Below are 22,174 nucleotides of genomic sequence, written 5' to 3'. Positions count from 1 at the left end.
TTATTTTGAATTGAATTTAAGAGTTTCCTTGTGTTTCATGGCCAATATAGAATAAACATAATGAGGGCGCCTGGGTGGCTCAGTTGGTTAAGCGACTGCCTTCGGCTCAGGTCATGATCCCAGGGTCCTGGGATCGAGTCCCGCGTTGGGCTCTCTGCTCCTTGGGAGCCTGCTTCTCCCTCTGCCTCTCTCTCTCGGTCTCTCATGAATAAATAAATAAAATCTTAAAAAAAAAAAAGAATAAACATAATGATAAACATGCATTGGTATTTTATGGACTGAAAAATGAAACAATAGCATAGAATTTTATAACAAGGTTAACATTAGGGGAATAAAGGGAAATTATATTTGAATAATGCACCATCTCTTACCATAAGTCCTATAAAATTAGAAATAGAACAGAATTACAGAGCTTGAAGGCATTTAGTATTGGGGATAGAAACAGGCAGAAGACAGTCTGCTTTCAACAATACATTTTTTTACAGCTAAGAAAAGCATTGCTACTTACACCAAATTATACTTAGAAGCAGCTAGAAAACACACATGCACAAGCATGCACACACACATGCATAAGCATACACACACATATGCCCACCCCCACATACACACATACACACTGAGATTGACCTATAGTCCCTGACAAACAGAGTGGGAAACACACCATTCATCTCATGCACAGCCCTTGTCTGGCAGAAGAGGTAACTGAGATCTGAAGAATGACACTGCTAAGATCTACCAACTAGATTGTAGGCATTTCAACTCCTACTTATGTACTCCTTGTACTACACAATATTGTCATCTTTAGCTCTTTGTATTGTGAATGACTCTGGCTATCATATGAATCTGTAAAAGATCATTGGAATTAAAACTAATTTTAACATTTACAACAATAATAATACCAACATGAACTTTGACAACAGCTACTATGTTGAAAACAGTATGGAGTTTCTTTAAAAAATTAAAAATAGAACTGCCATATGATCCAGCTATTCTGCACCTGGGAACATATCCAAAAGAATTAAAATCAGGGTCCAGAAGAGGCATCTGCACTCACATGTTCATTGTAGCACTATTCACAACAGCCAACATAGACAAATAATTCAAATGTCCACTGACAGACAAATGGATAAAGAAAATGTAATAAAAATAGATACACAATGGAATATTATTCAGTCTTAAAAAAATAAGGAAAGCCTGCCATTTGCAACAACATAGATGGACCTGGAAGACATTATGCTAAATAAGTCAGTCACAGAAGGACAAATACTGCATGATTCCTTTTATATGATCTATCTAAAATAGTCAAACTTGGGGCGCCTCAGTGGCTCAGTTGGTTATGCAACTGCCTTCAGCTCAGGTCGTGATCCCAGGTGGGATCGAGCCCCACGTCGGGCTCCTTGCTCAGTGGGGAGCCTGCTTCTCCCTCTCCTTCTGCCTGCCACTCTGCCTGTTTATGCTCTCTCTCTCTGTCAAATGAGTAAATAAAATCTTTAAAAAAATAAAAATGAAAATAAATAAAATAGTCAAACTCATGAAAGAAGAGAATAGAATGGTGGTTGCCACAGGAGATGGGAAGGGTGAAATGGGGAGTTGTTCCATGGGTATAAAGTGACAGTTATATATCATGAATAAATCCTAGAGATCTGCTAAACAACAATACTGTATTGTGCACTTAAACAGTGTTAAGAAAGTAGATCCCATGCTAAGCGTTTCTACCATTACAAAAAAAAAAAGGACACGAGAAATCTTTTGGAAGTGGTGGATATGTTTATTACCTTGATTGTGGTGGTGGTCTCATGGATGTATGCATATGTCCGAACTCCTCAAAATGTATACATTAAATATGTCCAATTTTTGGTGTATTAAGTATACCTTGACAAAGCTGAAAACCTCTACAGGAAAAAACACTTTATATATTTTTTTCAAATTTAGTCTTTGTAACAATTTTTTATGTATATATTCCCATTTTATTAATGAGAACACTTAAGCAAGGAAGGAGGGTAAGTAAGCTTTTCAAGGTAATATACCTCATGAGCTGTGGAGTAAAACTAATTTTGCCTGAATTGAAAACCTATACTCCTAGCTCTTAAGCTGTGAGTAATGTGTTGCCGACCACAGACAATGAATGTGTGATTTTGTGTGTATAAAGGAACACACAAAGTGGAATAAATAAAGTGGAATAATGCACAATTGAAAAGGGTATCTGTTGGATAATAAAAATTGAATATTAGCTTTGCAGCTAAAGGAGCTGCATAACTCTAGAAGAAATTAATTCAAAGCTTTTCTACCTATTTCTTTAAAAAATTTAAAAAATTTTCTACTGGCCCAACACAGGAGACACATCCCAGAAAACAATTTTTAGAAATACACACACTAAAAAGCTTTTGATTCCAAACAGGTTTCCCTTTACCCCCCTTCCGTGAATGAATGAATGGATGGATAGATGGATAGATAGATGATAGATAGGTAGATAGATAGATGATAGATAGATAGATAGATAGATAGATAGATAGATAGATAGATAGATACTGTTTTGAAAGATCTTTATATATCAGCTATCAGGTTTGGGGCTCAAAAAATTGCTTGTTCATGGTGATTGTTGTTACAACTTTTGAAGATACCTCCTCTTTCAAATGGCAACATTTTTTCTAAGTGAGAGAAAAACTTAACTCTACTCTGAATTTTAAGTTTTATTGAACACTTAGGTTGATCCATTGTTAAAATTACAGAATCATGGATTCTTTCCTGCCTGCCTGTTCGTTTTTCAGTTCTGGATGTAACCATTTTAGACAAAAATTCCTTGCATATTTGCACAGGACTTTATGTTTGCTACTGACGTCCCTCTTAAGTCCCAGCCTTGGCCAAGTAGGTCTCCGAAGAGAATGTTCCTGGGGCCCCAACAGGAAACAGGACAGAACCAAGAGTCTTCACCCAAGAGCAGTCCAGGTTGTGATTAAAGCTCCACATAGTAACCTTGCTTAATTTCTCTGCACCTTATTATCCTTATCTCTAGACTGAGAGTAATAATGTATTCTGTGGCAAAATCGTAGAGTATGTGAAAATCAAGTCAGAAAATAATTTGCAAATCTTATCTTTATATCTATTAAATGTTTAATTATGTAAATTATTTTAAAAGCAGTTTGTCATTTGATTCTCAAAAGAATATTATAAGATGGAAAAACAGTTATTATTACCTAATTACTTTATAGGGGAAATTGAGGTTAAAAGAGCTTTCAGTACATCTAAAACTTACCCAGGCAAATACCCCTCACAACAAAGAAGCAGGAACATTTGCAACCTAGAATTCTGAAGGTGATATCCAGAATGTCTGGTTCTACTTATCACTGCATCCTACACTTCTCTAGACATAGAAGAGTGTCATAGGTTTAATTCCACAGGTACAGGTTTCAGAAGGCAGAACGTAGATTCAGAAGACTTGGGTAAAGATATTTTAAGAGAGGAATTTAGTTTTCTTTTACCCCTGCTGTATAAAACTAGGCTTTATCTGTAGACAATACTATAGTAAAGGAGATTCAGTGCAATCTAAGGAAGAACTTCTCTAACAAGGAAAAGAGTTGAGTAGGTGTCCTTCCTTGGTGAATTTCTCATTCCAAAGGTATTCCTGTTTTATTTACAAGATCACTTTGTTAGATATACATCTAAATAGCACTAGATAGGCCATCTGAATAAACATTAATTAACATCTCTTCTGATATTAGGATTATATGTATATAATTAATTTTTTATACCTAATCTAGAATTTATAGGTGTTTCTTGGGAGAGAGATTACAGTTATATTCTAGTATAAAACGCAAAATAAAAAAATTTAAACTAAAATATAATAGTTAAGGAAATTTGGCAGGATTTTCAGAGTGACCTAGACAGTAATGTATACAGCATGTTAAACCTTCACTACAGATGTCAGAGAGGATGTATCAACAGCTCCTCTTCCCTGGTTGGAAGGGATATTCTGACCAGTAGGTGAGGCTGATCAGGCAAGACTCCATTGGGGAAATCCTTGATGGATGGTCTCTAAATTGCCTCATAATTTCACTCCAAACTGTTAATAGGTTTTTGTGTTATTCAAAACCAAATTAGGGATACTCGCTTCCTCAACACAATGTATATAAATAAAAATCTGGCAAAATTAGGAGAAATCTTTCTCCTTTCTAGTGAGATATTTTTACTACTCATATCTACTTTCTAGTGAGATGTTTTAATACATTCCTACTAAAAGTTGATAGATTCTGCACACAAGAAGTTACTTGATTTAAAGTCAAGTGAATGGAACAGAATATAGGGCGTTCAAAAAAATTTCCATTTATATGTCAAATATTGCATGTGATAAGATGGTATGTCAGTCAGTGTTCAACCAGAGAAACAGAACCTGTGGTGATGTGTACTAAGACATTTTTTACAAGAAATTGGCTTAATTGATTGTGACAGCTGGCTAGGTGATTCCAAAATCTATAGGGCGGGCTATTAGGAAAAGCAGGCCGAAACTCTTGAGCTGAAGTTGCTGTCTGCAGGTGAAATTTCTTCGTCAGGGAAGCCTTACTTCTGCTCTTATGACCTTTTGCCAGGTTGAATCAGCAGCCACCCCCCCCCCCATTATCTAGGAAATATCCCTAACTTAAAATCAACTGAATATGGACTTTAGACACATCTATAAAATACCTTCACAGCATCACCTAGATTAGTGTTTGAAAAGTGGGGACTTTAGTCTAGCCAAGTTGACACATAAGACTGACGAACACAGATGGTATTCCCAATCATTGTTGGAGATGGTATTAGCACAATTGTCCATCCATTTCAAAGAAAAATAAAGTTAAATTTTTACTTAATACAGAAGAATATTCTTGATGGTCTAAAACTATGTCAGATAAGACCACTATGAAAGTCATGAATTAGAATGATTAGGTAAGCATTTCTTCCCAGAATTCTCTCCTTATTTTTAATTTTCTGGAAGAGTTCTATGATTCCTGTGCCTCAGTAATCAACTGTGGTGCCTAGGAAAGGGTGCAAAATGTCAACAAATTAAGATCAATGTCATGTGAACTAAGGGACAAATCAAAGTGATCACCAGCTTACCTGATGATGTTGGTTATTGTATTTTAACCTCATATTTTCATGTGTGTTGAGCAATGCTTTAGTGGATCTTTCACTAAAAGATCCACTAAAGCATTCTTTTTGTGTGCCCCTTCCATGTGTCAGGCAGTGTAGTGGGATCTATGGATATACAAATAAAATACCAGCAATAACAAAAACAACAGCAGTGTTAACCATTCTCAATCTATTTCTTCATGGAGCTTTAGTCTATCTTACAAAATTAGAAGTCTCGGGCGCCCGGGTGGCTCAGTTGGTTAAGCGACTGCTTTCGGCTCAAGTCATGATCCTGGAGTCCCTGGATCGAGTCCCGCATCGGGCTCCCTGCTTGGCAGGGAGCCTGCTTCTCCCTCTGACCCTCCCCCCTCTCATGTGCTCTCTCTCTCTCATTCTCTCTGTCTCAAATAAATAAAAATCTTTAAAAAAAAAAACAAAATTAGAAGCCTCTTGAGAAGATAGCATTTTGTGTCATAGATACTTTTGTGTGGGTGGGTTTATCAAATTGTCTTCTCTAATAGTACAATTTATTGAAGGTAACTGCCCTGGACATTAACAAGTCCATTCTAACCATCACTTGAAACATTATCTCCAATTAATAATAAGTTAAAATTCCCCTTAGGACCAAGATTTACTCATCAGCCTCTGCAAAAAAATCCACAAATATGTAACTTTGTACATGATAAGCATCATTTTTCTAATACTTCATTTTCTTTATGAATTTTTCTCATTACCAAATATTTATGCCACTTTAGCTTTATTAAGATTGTTCAACTCCTTGAGGTTTAAGGACTTGTTGGTTTAAGCCAAGTCCTCAATGGCTCAAAAAAGTCACATAGTTTTTTAACAAGTGTCATTTGTTTTACCATAATCTGTCATGGTAATGAACTGCTTTGAGATTTAGTTAAAAGGAATGTTATTTAGGTAAAAATTTATACATATCACGCTAGTGATACGTGGGCCATTTCTCATCAACCTGTGTTCGCTGTGCTCTCTAAACTAAGCCCTGATGTCATCACTGTGTACAATATTTTATGTCCAAGCTATCATGGAAATAGACTTTCTTCATGCTTCTAGTATGGAAGGTGATGCAAAACAAAGTATGCTTTGCGATGGTTTTGAAACACAAAAAGCCTACTATTTTCTGCTTAAGTGCAGTGACTTTGGATTCTTTTTCTTGGCCCAAAGAAAACATAATCACTGACCTTGAATAAATGACGGAGACATAAATTTTTAGAATGACTGCTCTTGATTTATAGGCGGGCCTCTTGATTCACAGGCAGACTGTGAGAAAAAATGAACCTTGCTATTTTTGATTATTTCTTCATCATTCATATTTTATATTCTGCATCTGCCCAGAAGCTGTTTTCAGGGATACAATTTTATAAACTAGAAAGAAATAAATGAGACTATATGAAAAATAATTTGATTTCTTGCCATAATACTTCTGCCCTTTTGGCCAAAATAATAATAATTACCACAACATTCACAAACTATGTAAAGTGTTTATACTGTTGTTAAAATTTTACTAAAACTTTTGAAGCCCAGTTAGAAATACTTGTTGGTCAGTAACTTTTTCCCCCCCTTTATGGAAAATTCTCTCATAGGACTGGAGAAAGGAAGTCAGTACAGTTTCCAAGTGTCGGCCATGACAGTTAATGGCACTGGACCACCTTCCAGCTGGTACACAGCAGAGACTCCTGAGAATGATCTGGATGGTAAGACCTATCTCCAATCACTATCGTTCTGATTTCTATCTTCTTTGTTACTTCACCTTCAAAGACTCCCTTAATAGAAGTTGATGAATTCCAGTACTGGGGATATTTATTCCTCCTATATCCTTCCATGCAAAACAAAACAAAACAAAATACAAAATCCTCAGTAGATTCTTCAACAATGCCACATAAAATTATGCATTAATTACAGTCTTCATAAGTTACTTTTCCAAGATAATTTGAAATAATATTTTTAAAATTTATCTTATTGAATAACCAACCTTAAAATTTTCTTCACAGGAACTGCTACAATTTCTGAAAATAATCATAAAATATAATTACTTTACATAGCTTCTCTTGCTCTTTTATGTTGCTTCTGCCACAAAGCAATATATATTTTTTGCTTGCTTGTGATATAGTCATTAATATTTGACATTTCATCTTTTTTTTCCATGTAAGGCACAAGCTGCCTTATTTACTTAATTGATAGTTGTCTTGAGACATTTGTGGATGAGATACTGAGATTTGTATAAAAGTCACATATCAGTTATTTAAATATAAGCAAAACCTTCAAAATTAGCAGAGGAGAATAGCTTTTGTAATAGAAACATCATGACTAATAAGAAAATAAAATTCAAGAGAAATGGGCAATAGAAGTGACAGGAAAAAGTCTAAGTAATAAAGCAGAAATAAATAGAAGGTACTTGAAGAAGAAGTTTGTTGTGATCGGTAAACTTCAAGCAAAGTGATTAAAACTGGGACCAAGGAAAAGTGGCTAAAAGAATAAACACACATGTATTGAAGATGTGAGGCACCAGATGACTGTCTAAAGACAATGAAAGCCTCTTATTCCTTCCCTAGTAGACCTGAAGGCCTCCAAGTTACTGCAAGGTGAAAATGCTATGTCCCTTCCTTTTCCTCTCCTTTTTGCTCTCTCTCCTTCCCTCATTTTTATTCTTGTCCCAGTAGTTGCAGTGTCCCTTCTCTGGTTTGTCCTCCCTTCTTCTTTGAGCTCTCCTTCTCATTTTTCTCCTTCTTGATCTTTTGCTTCCCTAAGTAATTCACCATTGCTCATGATTTTCATATAGTCATGGATTCCATTTTACAAAATAATTAACGTGGCAGGGAAACAAGCAACAAATGCCATTTCCACAGTAATGGTAATTCCTACTGGCACATTAAAGAATATTCATAGGAAACTTAGTAAGGCTTGGTCACTGTGCTTAACTCTGAGAGTATAATAGTAGATAAAAGGCATGACCCTCTCTTGTGGAGCTTAGAACATAGCAAAGAAATACAGACATTCCAGGTGAAGTCATAGGAAATTGCCATTTCCTAGTTCAAACCTGGTTGAATATTGGTAGTATCTGATCTATCAACATAGAATGAATAGAAAGATTGATAGGCAGACAGACATGTAGAAGGTTTGCATTTAAACCGAGACTAGAAGGATGAACAGGAGTTTGCTATGCAAAAGCATACATTACAGACTGAGGGAGGAAATGTGGAGGGCAAGGTGAATGCAGGTCTGAAGTCAAGACAGACCATGACATTATTCAAGACCTGAAAAAAGACCATCGAGACTGAAACACATAGATGACATGTGTTGCAGTTTGTAAGATAGCAGATTCTAAATCTGGCAAGACCAAATTAAGGATTTTGAACTTTGTTCTAAGAATGTCATTAAAGCAATAATGTGCTTTATCTAAGCAAGTCATTAAAGGATTTTTTTTAAAATAGCGACTTAATTATATTTGCATTTTGAAGAGATTACCCTGGTTGAAGCATAAACAATTGTATTAGATTAGACAATCATGGGCCATCTCAGGACAACCTTAGAGGTAATGTCAGATTTTATGTAAAAGTAACTTGGGGCTTAGAAGATGTTATTTAACTTGTCTTAGGCATTATAAATCGAAAAGTTGCAGAGCTACACGAAGTCACACTTCATAAAGCTTATATCCTTCACTAATAGATTAGGGAACATTCATGTATTTATTTATCCAACATATATTTCTTTTTGAAGGTCTATATATAATAGGCATTATTTTAGGTACCAGGGGTAAAGGAATAAACAAGGTCCCTACTCTCAAGGAGTATAAATTTTATTGAGATAGAGATGGATAGTGATAAATGCTATGAAGAAAAATAAAGCATCATAGAGGGAATAGAAAGATTAGGGAGAACTGTTTCATGTAGGGTGTTGAGAAGATCTCTCTGATTGGGTAAAATATCAGCACAGACCTTAAGGCAGTGAGGGAGGCAGCCATGTGAATAGGTCAGGCACGAGCCCTCCAGGCAGAGTAACAAGAATAGACATCCTGAAGCCCAATTGGTGGTGGAAGTATTAACAAGATCAGGGTGGCCTGGGTCTAAAGTCATGAGGATGTGCTCTGTCTTATTTAAAGAATAAAGACAGGATAAGCTACACAAATACCTTATTTTTCTATTTATTTAAGAAATAACTTTTAAAGTTCATACACTTGTCCTTTATCCTCTCACTTACTTTTACAAGGCATATATTATTAGACTTACTTTTAAGGAAAATAAATTAAGCTAAGAAAATTTAACTAACTTAATCAAGTCACTAAGCTAGTAATTGTGGATCTGAAACTCAGGACCAAGTTTTGTGAGTCCAAGATTATCGGAGCAAAGCCTCCACGAATCCCCTAGAACTGACCCAGTGACAATAAAAGATAGTGATTCAAGTCAAAAGATTCTAAGAAATGAGGTCATATCATTTACCCAAACCTAAGGGACTATATCTCTTACTGGAAGGAGTGAAAATAAATGGAGCAGAGGTTCCAAAGGTTCTATAAAATATCCAGGATGAATGGGGCTCTCCACTTGACTTATGAGCTCTTTCTCCTCACTCCTAATGACTCACAGTCTATTGGAACCAAAATGTCAAATCACAGCCCCTGGGATGGCACAAACTTTCTATTTAACTGTGTGCTTCTCATATCCATGCAATCTTAATATAATCCAATCCATACATCTATTTTAATCAAGAATCTCTATGCTGTGTTCATGAATAAAGTCTTAATAAATGTTGCTTAATTAGATTTGTTTGAAAGTTTCTATACTCTTGGCATAATAATGTCCCTCTTCTGCATGCATCCTTCTTGGTTACTTTTTTCTTTCTTGAGTATTGATGCAGTTATTATGAAATATAATTAAGAACCCATAGTGTGCCCAGTCATGGGGAGTACAAACATGAAAGAGATAGTAGGAACAGTTCTCTTGAGAGATAAACAGAGAATGGCTGTCCTAATTGAAAAGACTTCATGAAAACAAACAGTACTTGAACTAAAAACTTCAGGAAAAAGAGGTTGACTAAGGTTACAAGGAAGGGTGCATGGGACAGCATAGTAAATATTATTCAAAAAGAATGCCTTTGGGAAAATTATTTCTGCCACGATTAGTTTAAAATGTGCCCTCACTCATCCAAGTGTTACTCATTTGCCAGTTGATTATCTTAACACATTTCAACATATTTCAAATAAAGTCTCTTTTTCTTTCACTTCTTTATTTGGATTTTAATTGTTGAGGCAGCTCTTGTCCTTGTCCATAATGTACACATTAGCAATCTAAAAAGGTAAATAAAAAATTAAAAGAAGAAAACTAGTGGAGTTGATGCTTCTTGTACATAATACTGTTATGGATTATGACTTGAAATTGTTCACTCTTTTTTTTTTTTTAAAGATTTACTTATTTGAGAGAAAGAGTGTGAGAGAGCATGAGTGGGAGGAGCAGACAGAGAGGAAGAGAGAGTCTCAAACAGACTCTGCCCTGAGCACAGAGCCCGACCTGGGGCTTGATCTCAGGAGCCTGAGATCACAACCTGAGCCAAAACCAAGAGTCAGAACTGACTGCTCCACCCACGTGCCCTGAAATTGTTCACTCTTAAAACATGGAAACAGCCATTTTAGGGCATATAATTATATGAGTGTGGGAAAGATATGTTATACTAACTTTGTAAAACAAAGTGTTTTATTGGCTTTAAGAAATTAATAAGATCACACATATTTGGTCTTAAGGCCTTTTAAATTTATTGACCCATAACCTCTTTTCACTGAGATACTCCTCTAGACTGATTTCAATTTCTCTTCTTTCCTCCTGTTTTTCTTACTTTGAATGCACAATTCAAATATTAAAAAGTGTTACCCTTGATAGGAACCAATGTTTGAACAAATGGACAATCTCAGAAGTGGTTGTGAGTAGCTCCAAAGAACACACAGCCTGATAGCTTGTTCTATTTCCATATATAAATATATAAATGTGAATATATCTATATTTAAGTTAAGGGGGGGTTCTTTAAATAGTCATCTCATTTTAATTTACTCATGTTTAAATCATAAGATATAAGTGACTTCTCCTAAAGCTTTCATGGCTAATGTAAGAAAGTTTTGAGTCCTAAAGTCAGAAATTTCTATATAGAATTGCTTTGATTTGCCTGAAATTATAGCTAAGGGGGAAGCAGCCATTTTGAAAACCAACTCTAATGGGAGGCATTCTTTGCAGTAGCCAAAGAAACCTCTTTTGGGAGGGAACTGCAGTGTTTGCCCTCCCTAGGTGCATTGTGTTGCATAACTTTTCCCTCTTGCTTTTGAGTCTCCTAGTGAACTCCAAGGGAGTGATCCACTCATTAGAGTGGTAATGAGCCCTGCAAGTCACTAAGGAGATGCAGTGGGAAGTGCAGATAGTTAAAAGCAATCCCCTCTTTGTGACTTTTATAGTTCCTCTTGCATTCTTTGCTTGGCTTGAGCGGTGTGAAGATCAACAGTACCTTCGAGAAATACCCCAATTCCTTATGGATTGCCCTTTTAATTAGGATGTTTTGTTAAAGTAATTACAGAGCCAAACCTCACTGTTTGTTCAGGGCTCTCTGAAAGCATGTTTGCTTGTTGTTACCAACAGCTGGAAAGTTTTAAAATATTTATTTTGTGCCTCAAAATTTCAACTTAAAAAAACAAGATCATTAGAATTCCCCAAAGTTCTTATGTAAATGTCTTGCATAAGGATATGAGAGAATTTGTGATGAAGATCAGCAAGGTATCCTCCAGGAAGTTGAGCTTGGGGATCAGTTTGTGCTGCTTTTTTACCCCCTAATTTTGAAGTGAACAGGTAGAAATTGTGAAACGCCATCAATAGTGATATAATTTAAAATTAAACTTCTACCCTAAAATGGAGGAGCTCGGCCAGCAAAAATTAGCAATGCAGAGAGACTCCTGAAAATGCAACTCGGTGATGTAGCAAAAGCTGTGACCCTAGGAGCAGGCTCTAATTTCCTGTCCTCAGGAAAGAGATAATTAGTCTTATTAGCCTGATTGAGTAAGGGTAAAATGGAATAGCTGCAAATTTACTTCACTTGAAAGTCAACCACAAAGAAATTCCTGTGTTTTTGGAACCTGCATGATACATGGTATTCACCAAGAACATGGCTCTGAGAAGGAACCCGTAAAAGCTTATTTTCTGAATAATAATAACATCCAAAATGATGATGATGTAGGTAAGATGTTGGGGTTCAGAGCCGACAGCTAAGAAAGAATTCTTGAAATGTCTTCCATGCAAAAAGGTGGTTTTATTAAAGCAGGGGGACAAGGACCCGTGGGCAGAAAGAGCTGCACTGGGGTCGTGAGGAGTGGCCCATTATATACTTTCAAGTTTGGGAGGGGGTTAGGGATAGCATAAGTCTCTAAGGAATTTTGGAAGCAAGGTTTCCAGAACTTTGAGGGGACCAACTATTGTTAGGAAAAGATCATTTATTACTGTTTAGTAAAAACCCAGTCATGAGACCCTCAGATGTATATCAGTGGGTCATATGCTTGGGGATGATTGCCAACATATATCTTGGGGAGTAGATATAAAGGAAATTTCCAAAGGAATTTTTATATGTTAACATAGACTTACAGGATCCTGGGGGTTGGGCTGAGATGACTTTCACCCTTAGCAAAGTATTAACATCGAGGCAGCTGAGTTCCTAGAGGAATGTCACTCTGCCTGTGTCAAGGACTTGTCAGAGGGCTGTAGGTAGTAAGGCAATTTAATTTTTCTTTTGCCTTTGTTTCCCACATCAATGAGACCACCCTGAAAGAAAGAATACTACCTATTAAAATTGTCCTCCTCATTCAAAAACTAGAGTATGAAAAGTGGAAAATCTCTGGGCAGAAGAATGAGAAATGAGAAAAACAAGTTTTTGGCTAATTGGAAGAAATTGAAGAAGAGAAGAAGAAAGCTAGAAGGAGAGGAAAATGGAAGGAAAGATGGAAGGAAGGCTGGTGAACCATATGTGTGAGTTATGATAGGCTGAAGCATAGCTTCCCTCCCCAAAGTGTCCATGTCCTAATCCCTGGAATCTGTGAGTATGTTACTTTACATGGCAAAGGAGAATAGGGGATTATCCAGGTGGGCCCAGTGTACTCACAGGGACCATTCTAACAGGGGGGCAGGAAGAGTGACAGAGGTGTGTGTGACAACAGAAGCAGAAGTTGGAGTGATGTGAGGCCAGGAGCCAAGGAAGGTGGGCAATCTCTAGAAGTTGGAAAAGGCAAGAAACCGCATCATTCCTAGAATCTCAAGAAGGAACATGCACCTGCTGACATCTGTATTATTAGCTCTCCGAGAATGATATTGGAGTTCTAACTTCCAGAAATGTGATGTAAAGAATTTGTGTTGTTGTAAGCCTCTAAACTTGTGCTAATTTAAACCACTAAGGATAGCAGGAGTCGGAAACTAGTACAGTTTCCAGGAAAAAAAAAAAAAAAAAACGTTTTGGTGTCATTTGAGTAATTGACCAAGTACAGCGGACCCTTGAACAATGCCAGGGTTAAAAGCACTGTCCCCCACGCAGGTGAAAATTCACACGTAACTTTTGGTTCTCCAAAACTTACCTACCAACAGCCTACTTCTGACTGTAAGACTTACCAATAACATAAACAGTGAACACATATTTTGTACTTTTTTATGTTATGTACTGTATTCTTACAATAAAGTAAGCTAGAGGAAAGAAAATGTTTTTGAGAAAATCATAAGGAAGAGAAAATACATTGACAGTACTGTATTTATTGGAAAAAAATCTGTGTATAAGTGGACCTGTGCAGTACAAACCCACATTGTTCAAGGGCCAACAGTATGCTTGTATCAAAATAGAAGTTTGCATAAAATAATATAAACCAGTCAGTTTGTGTTTTATTTTAGTTTCATATTAGCCAAAGGTTTTGAGGCCAAAAGGTATGAAAACAATAAGTACTAAGCTTGAAATAGAAAAGTGGGTCAAGGAAAGGGAAAAATAATGTTATATAGAAATGAGAGGCTCAAAAATCTGGAATTTCACAAAGTCTGAACATTTAATGAAAGCTTCATTTTATCAGGAATCAGAGATATGTTCTACAATGATAGTCTTACCTAATAGATACCTAAAGAAATAAGCTAAGGCCCAAAACTGTTGATGATTTGATGGGAGACAAACACCATGGCAAATTGCATATCCACCCAAGAATTGCTTTTCAAAAAATATTTTTAAAATATATATTTTTCTAAATTATTGGAAAAATAAAAATAAATATGTTATAAGCAAAGTTTAGAAAATAAAGTTATTAGAAAGGAAAAATGGAAAACACTTTGATGAGAGAAATTCTAAAATTGAATGAAACTGAATTAACCTCCCTTTGTAAAAGGGAGAGGCTTTCAGATCCTGTTAAAAACAAAATGAAGTTATGTATTTTCAAAACAAAGGAAAAAATATTGGAGAAATGAAAGTTGGTCAGAGAATTAACAGGATACAAACTGATAGGATTCCAGGGTGATGATAACAATACATAAATATACACATGCATACATATGCACATGCATACATACACACATACACAGAAATACATGCCTATATATACATACACAAGACATATATACATGCATACAGGCATGATACAGGCATACAGTATATACACGCACACATATGTGTACACTTGGACACATACACACAAAGACATACATACATGCACACATGCATACACACAGGCCCAGGCATACACATGTAAACACATGTATATATGCACAAGACATATACATACATGCACACACGTACATATACATCAACATACACATACATGTATAGGCAGTACATACACAAATACATATACACACAAACATGCATGAAATGGATGAATAATTTTATATTGATAAAGATACAAGTCATGAAACTTTAAATCTCAAACATGTAACACTTAAAGTATGTAAACAATATGTTTTCCAAAAAATTCAAAAGATCAAACCAGATCTGAGAAAGACTCTTTTTAAATGCGGCATCACAATTCCAGACTTCCAGCTCTATTACAAAGCTGTCATCATCAAGACAGTATGGTACTGGCACAAAAACAGACACACAGATCAATGGAACAGAATAGAGAGCCCAGAAATGGACCCTCAACTCTATGGTCAACTCATCTTTGACAAAGCAGGAGAGAATGTCCAATGGAAAAAAGACAGTCTCTTCAACAAATGGTGTTGGGAAAATTGGATAGCCACATGCAGAAGAATGAAACTGGACCATTTCCTTACACCACACACAAAAATAGACTCCAAATGGTTGAAAGACCTCAATGTGAGACAGGAATCCATCAACATCCTTGAGGAGAACACAGGCAGCAACCTCTTTGACCTCAGCCACGGCAACTTCTTCCTAGAAAGATCGCCAAAGGCAAGGGAAGCAAGGGCAAAAATGAACTATTGGGACTTCATCAAGATAAAAAGCTTTTGCACAGCAAAGGAAACAGTCAACAAAACCAAAAGATAACTGACAGAATGGGAGAAGATATTTGCAAATGACATATCAGATAAAGGGCTAGTATCCAAAATCTATAAAGAACTCATCAAACTCAACACCCAAAGAACAAAGATTCCAATCAAGAAATGGGCAGAAGACATGAACAGACATTTTTCCAAAGAAGACATCCAAATGGCCAACAGACACATGAAAAAGTGCTCAACATCGCTTGGCATCAGGGAAATCCAAATCAAAACCTCAATGAGATACCACCTCACACCAGTCAGAATGGCTAAAATTAACAAGTCAGGAAACGACAGATGTTGGCAGGGATGCGGAGAAAGGGGAACCCTCCTACACCATTGGTGGGAATGCAAGCTGGTGCAGCCACTCTGGAAAACAGTATGGAGGTTCCTCAAAAAGTTGAAAATAGAGCTACCATATGATCCAGCAATTGTACTACTGGGTATTTACCCCAAAGATACAAAAGTAGGGATCCGAAAGGGTACATGCACCCCGATGTTTATAGCAGCAATGTCCACAATAGCCAAACTGTGGAAAGAGCCAAGATGTCCATCGACAGATGAATGGATAAAGAAGAGGTGGTATATATATACAATGGAATATTATGCAGCCATCAAAAGGAATGAGATCTTGCCATTTGCAACGACATGGATGGAACTGGAGGGTATTATGTTGAGCGAAATAAGTCAAACAGAGAAAGACATGTATCGTATGACCTCACTGATACGAGGAATTCTTAATCGCAGGAAACAAACTGAGGGTTGCTGGAGTGGGGGGTGGGGTGGGAGGGATGGGGTGACTGGGTGATAGACATTGGGGAGGGTATGTGCTCTGGTAAGTGCTGTGAATTGTGCAAGACTGTTGAATCTCAGATCTGTACCTCTGAAACAAATAATGCAATATATGTTAAGAAAAAAAAAAAGAAGAAGAAGAAGGTAGCAGGAGGGGAAGAATGAAGGGGGGGAAATCGGAGGGGTAGACGAACCATGAGAGACGATGGACTCTGAAAAACAAAGTGAGGGTTCTAGAGGGGAGGGGGGTAGGAAGATGGGTTAGCCTGGTGATGGGTATTGAGGAGGGCATATTCTGCATGGAGCACTGGGTGTTATGCACAATGAATCATGGAACACTACATCTAAAACTAATGATGTAATGTATGGGGATTAACATAAGAATAAAAAAATTTTTAAAAAATAAAAATTAAAATTAAAAAAATTTTTTTTGAAAAATAAAAAAATAAATGCTTGGAACAGCATAAAAATATACACAGAAAAAATAAAAGGGAACTTAAAAGACAAAGCATGGGCTGAGAAAATTTAGCATGCTTCAATCACAATTTGAAAAGAAAATAAAGAATGGAGGAAAAATAATTTTTGAAGAGATTAGTGAGAGTTTTCCAGAATTGATGAAATAAATGGATTATCAGATTCAGGAATAATGCTTTACCTTTGATACATTGTATCATACCAAAGATAAAGACAAAAGAAGAGCTTAGCATGCCATGAGGAGAGATTACTTATTTAGGGACTACAATTATATTGACAAAGACTCCCCAGTAGCATCAATTAAAGCAGAAAACAGTGAAATGTCTTCAAAGTGCTGATTAAAAAAATTACTATCATTAAAGAATTGTATATCCAACTAAATAATTATGCAAGGAAAGGAGACACATAAACACCCTTTACAAAAAGAAAAGTAGACTTTACTACCACCATCCTTTTTGTAAAGAAGGTACTTTAAAAAAAAAAAAGCTAGAAAGAGAAAGAAAGTAACCAGAGAGAAGATTAGAGAAAGTGGATAAACAAAATAATGTAACATATGGGTACATCTGAACAAATTGTGATTATCTAAAACAAAAATTATATTTTGGAGGGTTTAAAAACTTAGTGAATATGAGGTGGTAAAGAAGGAGACTGTGGAGGTTAAACAGCTTTGAAATTGTTTTTATGATGTTCTTGTGAAAAGTAAAGATATAATTAACTTTAGACTACAAGATATATGTGATCTCAAAATTAAAAATATTACAACCAGAAGGGTATAGAGTATATTATTTCTTATCTTGTAGAGTAGAAAAAATAATAATAGGGGAGGGCTCTTTAGCCTATACAAATGAAACCATAAGAAAAGAAAAATAATTTGTTATGAGCAAATATAAAATAGTGCATGAAAAAATCATAAATAAATTTTAATATATAATAAAAATAGGTGTAAGTGTATTAAACTCACCAGTTCAAGGATAGATTACTAAATGGAATTTTGAAAACATCCAGATCTATAGTATTTACAATTGGCAATACTTACAAATATTAAGATATGAAAAAGTTGAAAATAGATGGGGAAAAATAGCAGTCATCCTAACAAAAAACAAGTGTAGGTTTTTCTTTGGTAATTTTCTTAAGGCCAAAAACTTCTGTAGGGGTAGAGAGTCGCTACATAATGATAAAAGGATTGACTTATTAAAAATATGTAAATTGTTGAAGAAATATATATTCCTTATAAATATATGGCTTTTATAATATAAATTTGTACTATTTAAGCAAATCTTGACAGATCTTTATAGAAAAATTTGCAAACCCACCATAACATTTGAGTGCAGATTCATCATTATAGAAGCAGTAAATATATACAATTATAGGTAGAAAATACAGACAACAAACCAACACAAGTCTCACCATCCAAAGATGATCAGATTATCACACTTAACACCCTAATACGTATCCTCTAATTTCTGTCTTTATACACACATGTAAATATATACATACATACATACATAAAATATGTATATATTATAATGAAAAAATATAGATACAGCTTAAATGAGAACATATGATACTTAACTGTTCTTTAAACTTTTCAATTATTTTTATTTTTGCAGATTATGATTTTACCTAAAATCCTGATCATATTCCAATTTCTTCAATGGACCCAAAAAACTTTCTTTACAGATCATTTATATAAACTAGAATTGAATCTAGGATCACACACTGTATATAGATTTTATTTTCATTTATTTTTTCTCTTCAACTTATTTAAATTCTAATTAGGTAACATACAGAGCAATATTGGTTTCAGGAGTAGAATTCAGTGGTTCATCACTTACATACAACATCCAGTGCTCATCATAATAAGTACCCTCCTTAATACTCATCACCCATCTAGCCATCCCCCACCCACCTCCCTCCGTCAATCCTCAGTTTGTTCTCTATCATTAAGAGTCTCTTATGGTTTGTTTCCTTCTCTCTTTTTTCCCCCTTCTCATATGTTCATCTATTTTGTTTCTTAAATTCCACATATGAGTGAAATCATATGTTATTTGTTTTTCTCTGACTGAATTATTTTGCTTAGCATAATACACTCTAGATCCATTCACATCATTGCAAATGGCAAGATTTTATTCTTTTCGATGGCTGAGTAATAGTCTATTGTACAAATATACCTCATGTTCTTTATCCATTCATCAGTCGATGGGCATTTGGGCTCTCTCCATAATCTGGCTATTGTATTTGTATCCCCTCAGGCTCTTAATCTACCACAATTCCTTTTTTCCTACTGAGATTTATTGAAAAGACTGGCTTTTTGTCCTCTCTTTCAACAGCCTAATTATTTCTTGTGGTTTTAACTTGTCCCTTTAGTTTCTGTAGGTTTGTAAACTGGAAGTTATATATAAAGACCAATGTTAATGGATTTTTACACATCTCTCTCAGAATTGGAAAAAAATTAAAAAGGAAGGAATTCTGCAGATATACCTATCATAATTGAAATATTCACACAGAGAGTCACTTATTTTTTTCCTAAGCATCCAAAGAATATTTAGTGCTTGAAGAAATATCCAAGAAAATGGATATTAAAGGTCTTGGATAATACTAAACACATTCATTGATCACAATGTAATTAAACTAATAGTCAATAATAATATGATATCCAATACATTTGGAAATATAAGAGCATATTTCCAAATAACTCATTGGTCCAAAAGAAATCATATTATATCTAGAATATAACTTTTAGTACCTAATACCTAAGCAATCTTGTTTACTTATATATCTACTAGATTAAAAAATACTAAGGAAAGTTTTAAAAAATGGATCTTTTTTATTTTCAACAAATGCAGAAATTATTTTTGTTTTGGCTATTATTTGATAAAATTCTTGGTGAAAGCCAATGACATGCCATTAAAATACATTCAAGTTAAAGATACCAATTTGAGGGTAAGAAGCAGGATTTACTCCAATGAGCTCACAAATGTAGTCCTCTGGTGATACAATGAAGTTAGTTATGTGATTTTATACACAGGAATGTAAGTGTAGGTGGCATGTCATGAAAAAGGATTTCTTTCACATGGGCTTTTGATAGGAGCCATCCATGATATTCTGGGTTACTAGTTGACAAAAAGACTTGCGAATGAGATGAACTATGGATATAGCAGCCAATCCATCATGAAACTGAGGAATCCAGCCCCTTATTCTCATTGAACTAGAGTTCATCTTACCTATAAGGAATGTTGTAGGCAAAACCAAATTGTGTTTTGAAACAAATTTAAAATCTGCTTTAGTTCTTGGGCAAGTGGTTTTTCAAAATCTCAGAGCTCCACTGTACAAAGGATGGCACAAATTATTTAGACTTGGATAAATGTTCAAAGAAGTTTCAAGTCCTTTCCTTAGCCATAGCAGACTTTTTAATATCCTCATGAAGTTTTGATCCCCTTATGACTTCCTTGACTTTTTCTAAGTGTAATGGAGTAGATAAGGTTGTGGGCTCTGAAGTCCTAATAACTAGATTTGAATTCTCCACTCACTGTATTATCGTGCACAAGTAACTTAACTTCCCTAAGACCTGAGTTTTCTCATCTGTAAATAGGGTATAACAACAGAATCCATCTCAGCAGATCTGTGTGAGAATTAACTATGACAGTGGCAAGAAAGTACTCAGCAATGTGTCTGATATATATGAAGCACTCAGCAAAAGCTTATTGTTGTTGCTGGTCTTCATAGATTAGATCTCAGTGGTATGAAATACTAATACCACTTGTTCTATGATGATAAAACTTTATTGTCTGCTTTAGGGGAATAGATATATTCTCTTCTGATACAAAAGCAGGGCATGTGTTCAGTATGTCTTAAAAGCCTACCATCTAATTAAAGGGGCATTGTCATATAATTATATCAAAATATATTATAATAATTTAAAGGGGCATTGTCATATAATTATATCAATATATGCAAGAAGGCATTTTGTAAAATTAGGCAGTCTATCAATTTTTTAAAAACTCAGGTTAATAGGTGAACATAAGGAAACTTTTGAAATGTTATTGTTTTGTAGAAACTAAAAGCAAGCATTCTGCTAAATAATAAAATACTAAATACATTGTGTTTAAGACCCAAACAAACCAGAGATGTTTCCTACTAGTTCTGTTATTTGACAAAGTGTAGAGGTTTTGGTGAGAAATAAACACACACACACACACAAACAACTTAAAAAGCTATAACATTTTATTACAGAAGGAAAGAAATGTTATTTTTATAAATAGTGTGATTGCATATTTGGAAATTCCAAGAAACTAGACTAAAAACCTATTAGAATTAATAAGGAAATTTAATAAGGTAATTTATATTTTATATATATATAGTACACACACAATAGCTTTATCTTATACTGGCAATAATTAATTCAAACATTAAAAAGAAAGGAAATGCATTCATATGGCAACCTGAAGTATAATATCTAAGACTAAATTTAACAAACGAAATAAATGTATATGAAGAAAATAACATTTTATTAAAGGATAAAAATAAGCCATGAATAAATAAAAATGTATTTTTGATACAAAATGTTACCATTATATAAATGCTAGTTCTTCCCAAATTAATGATTAATACACTTCCAATCAGAATGAACTTCATATGGAAGAATAAATGTAAAAGAATTTGAGAAAATTTGAAAAGTAGAATAAACATTAACATTTACAATAAAGCCTGATTTAAAATCAATCAGTACCGTCTGGGCATAGAAATAGACAAGTTAGATCAATGTAACCGAATATAGAAGACAGAAATATTTCTTGCTATATTTGAGAAGTAAACTTTAAAATGAAGTTGGCATTTCAACCAGCAGATTATTCAATAAATGGTGTTGAGACTATTCCCAGTTCTTCTGGTAGATGATAAAGTTTTCCTTCTCCTATATCAAACTAGTTGGCAGTGGTTGATTCTAGTGATGGAATTGAAGGCAAAAGAGAGCAAAGTTATCACTTCTTATATAAATCAAAAGTAGAAGGGTCAAGGATGGTTTTAAAGATTTTGTTGTTGTTTTTTCTTTTGGTATTTTCAAGTATAATAAAGATGGAGGGCTCAAACACTTGTGAGATGAGATGATCTCTCAAGGTGTCATTCCTACTATAGAAGATTGTGTTCCCCCTCCTGTGTTCTTCACCTTAGTAGTGGTACCCATATCCACCAGTCATCCAAGCCAGCAGATTCCCTGTCCTCAACTCCTCCATTATTGCTCCCTACCCATATACCCAAAACCTGTCATTTCTACTTCCCTAACAGACTTGGAATCCATCCCCTCC

General features: G+C 35.0%; 1 protein-coding gene across 1 annotated transcript in view; it reads left to right on the top strand.

Moving 5' to 3' along the window:
- The window catches only part of DCC (DCC netrin 1 receptor), a 773,306-nt gene that overhangs the window by 567,898 nt on the left and 183,234 nt on the right, over positions 1 to 22,174 (top strand). Inside the window, exon 14 of the mRNA XM_044921252.1 lies at positions 6,711 to 6,821. Coding sequence (XP_044777187.1) covers positions 6,711 to 6,821 — 111 coding nt within the window. The remainder of the gene's footprint in view (positions 1 to 6,710; positions 6,822 to 22,174) is intronic.

Source organism: Neomonachus schauinslandi, chromosome 14 (assembly GCF_002201575.2).
Source record: "Neomonachus schauinslandi chromosome 14, ASM220157v2, whole genome shotgun sequence".
Lineage (NCBI taxonomy): Eukaryota > Metazoa > Chordata > Mammalia > Carnivora > Phocidae > Neomonachus > Neomonachus schauinslandi.
The sequence above is the reverse complement of the archived record's forward strand: the minus strand, read 5'-3'. Positions and strand labels throughout refer to the sequence as shown.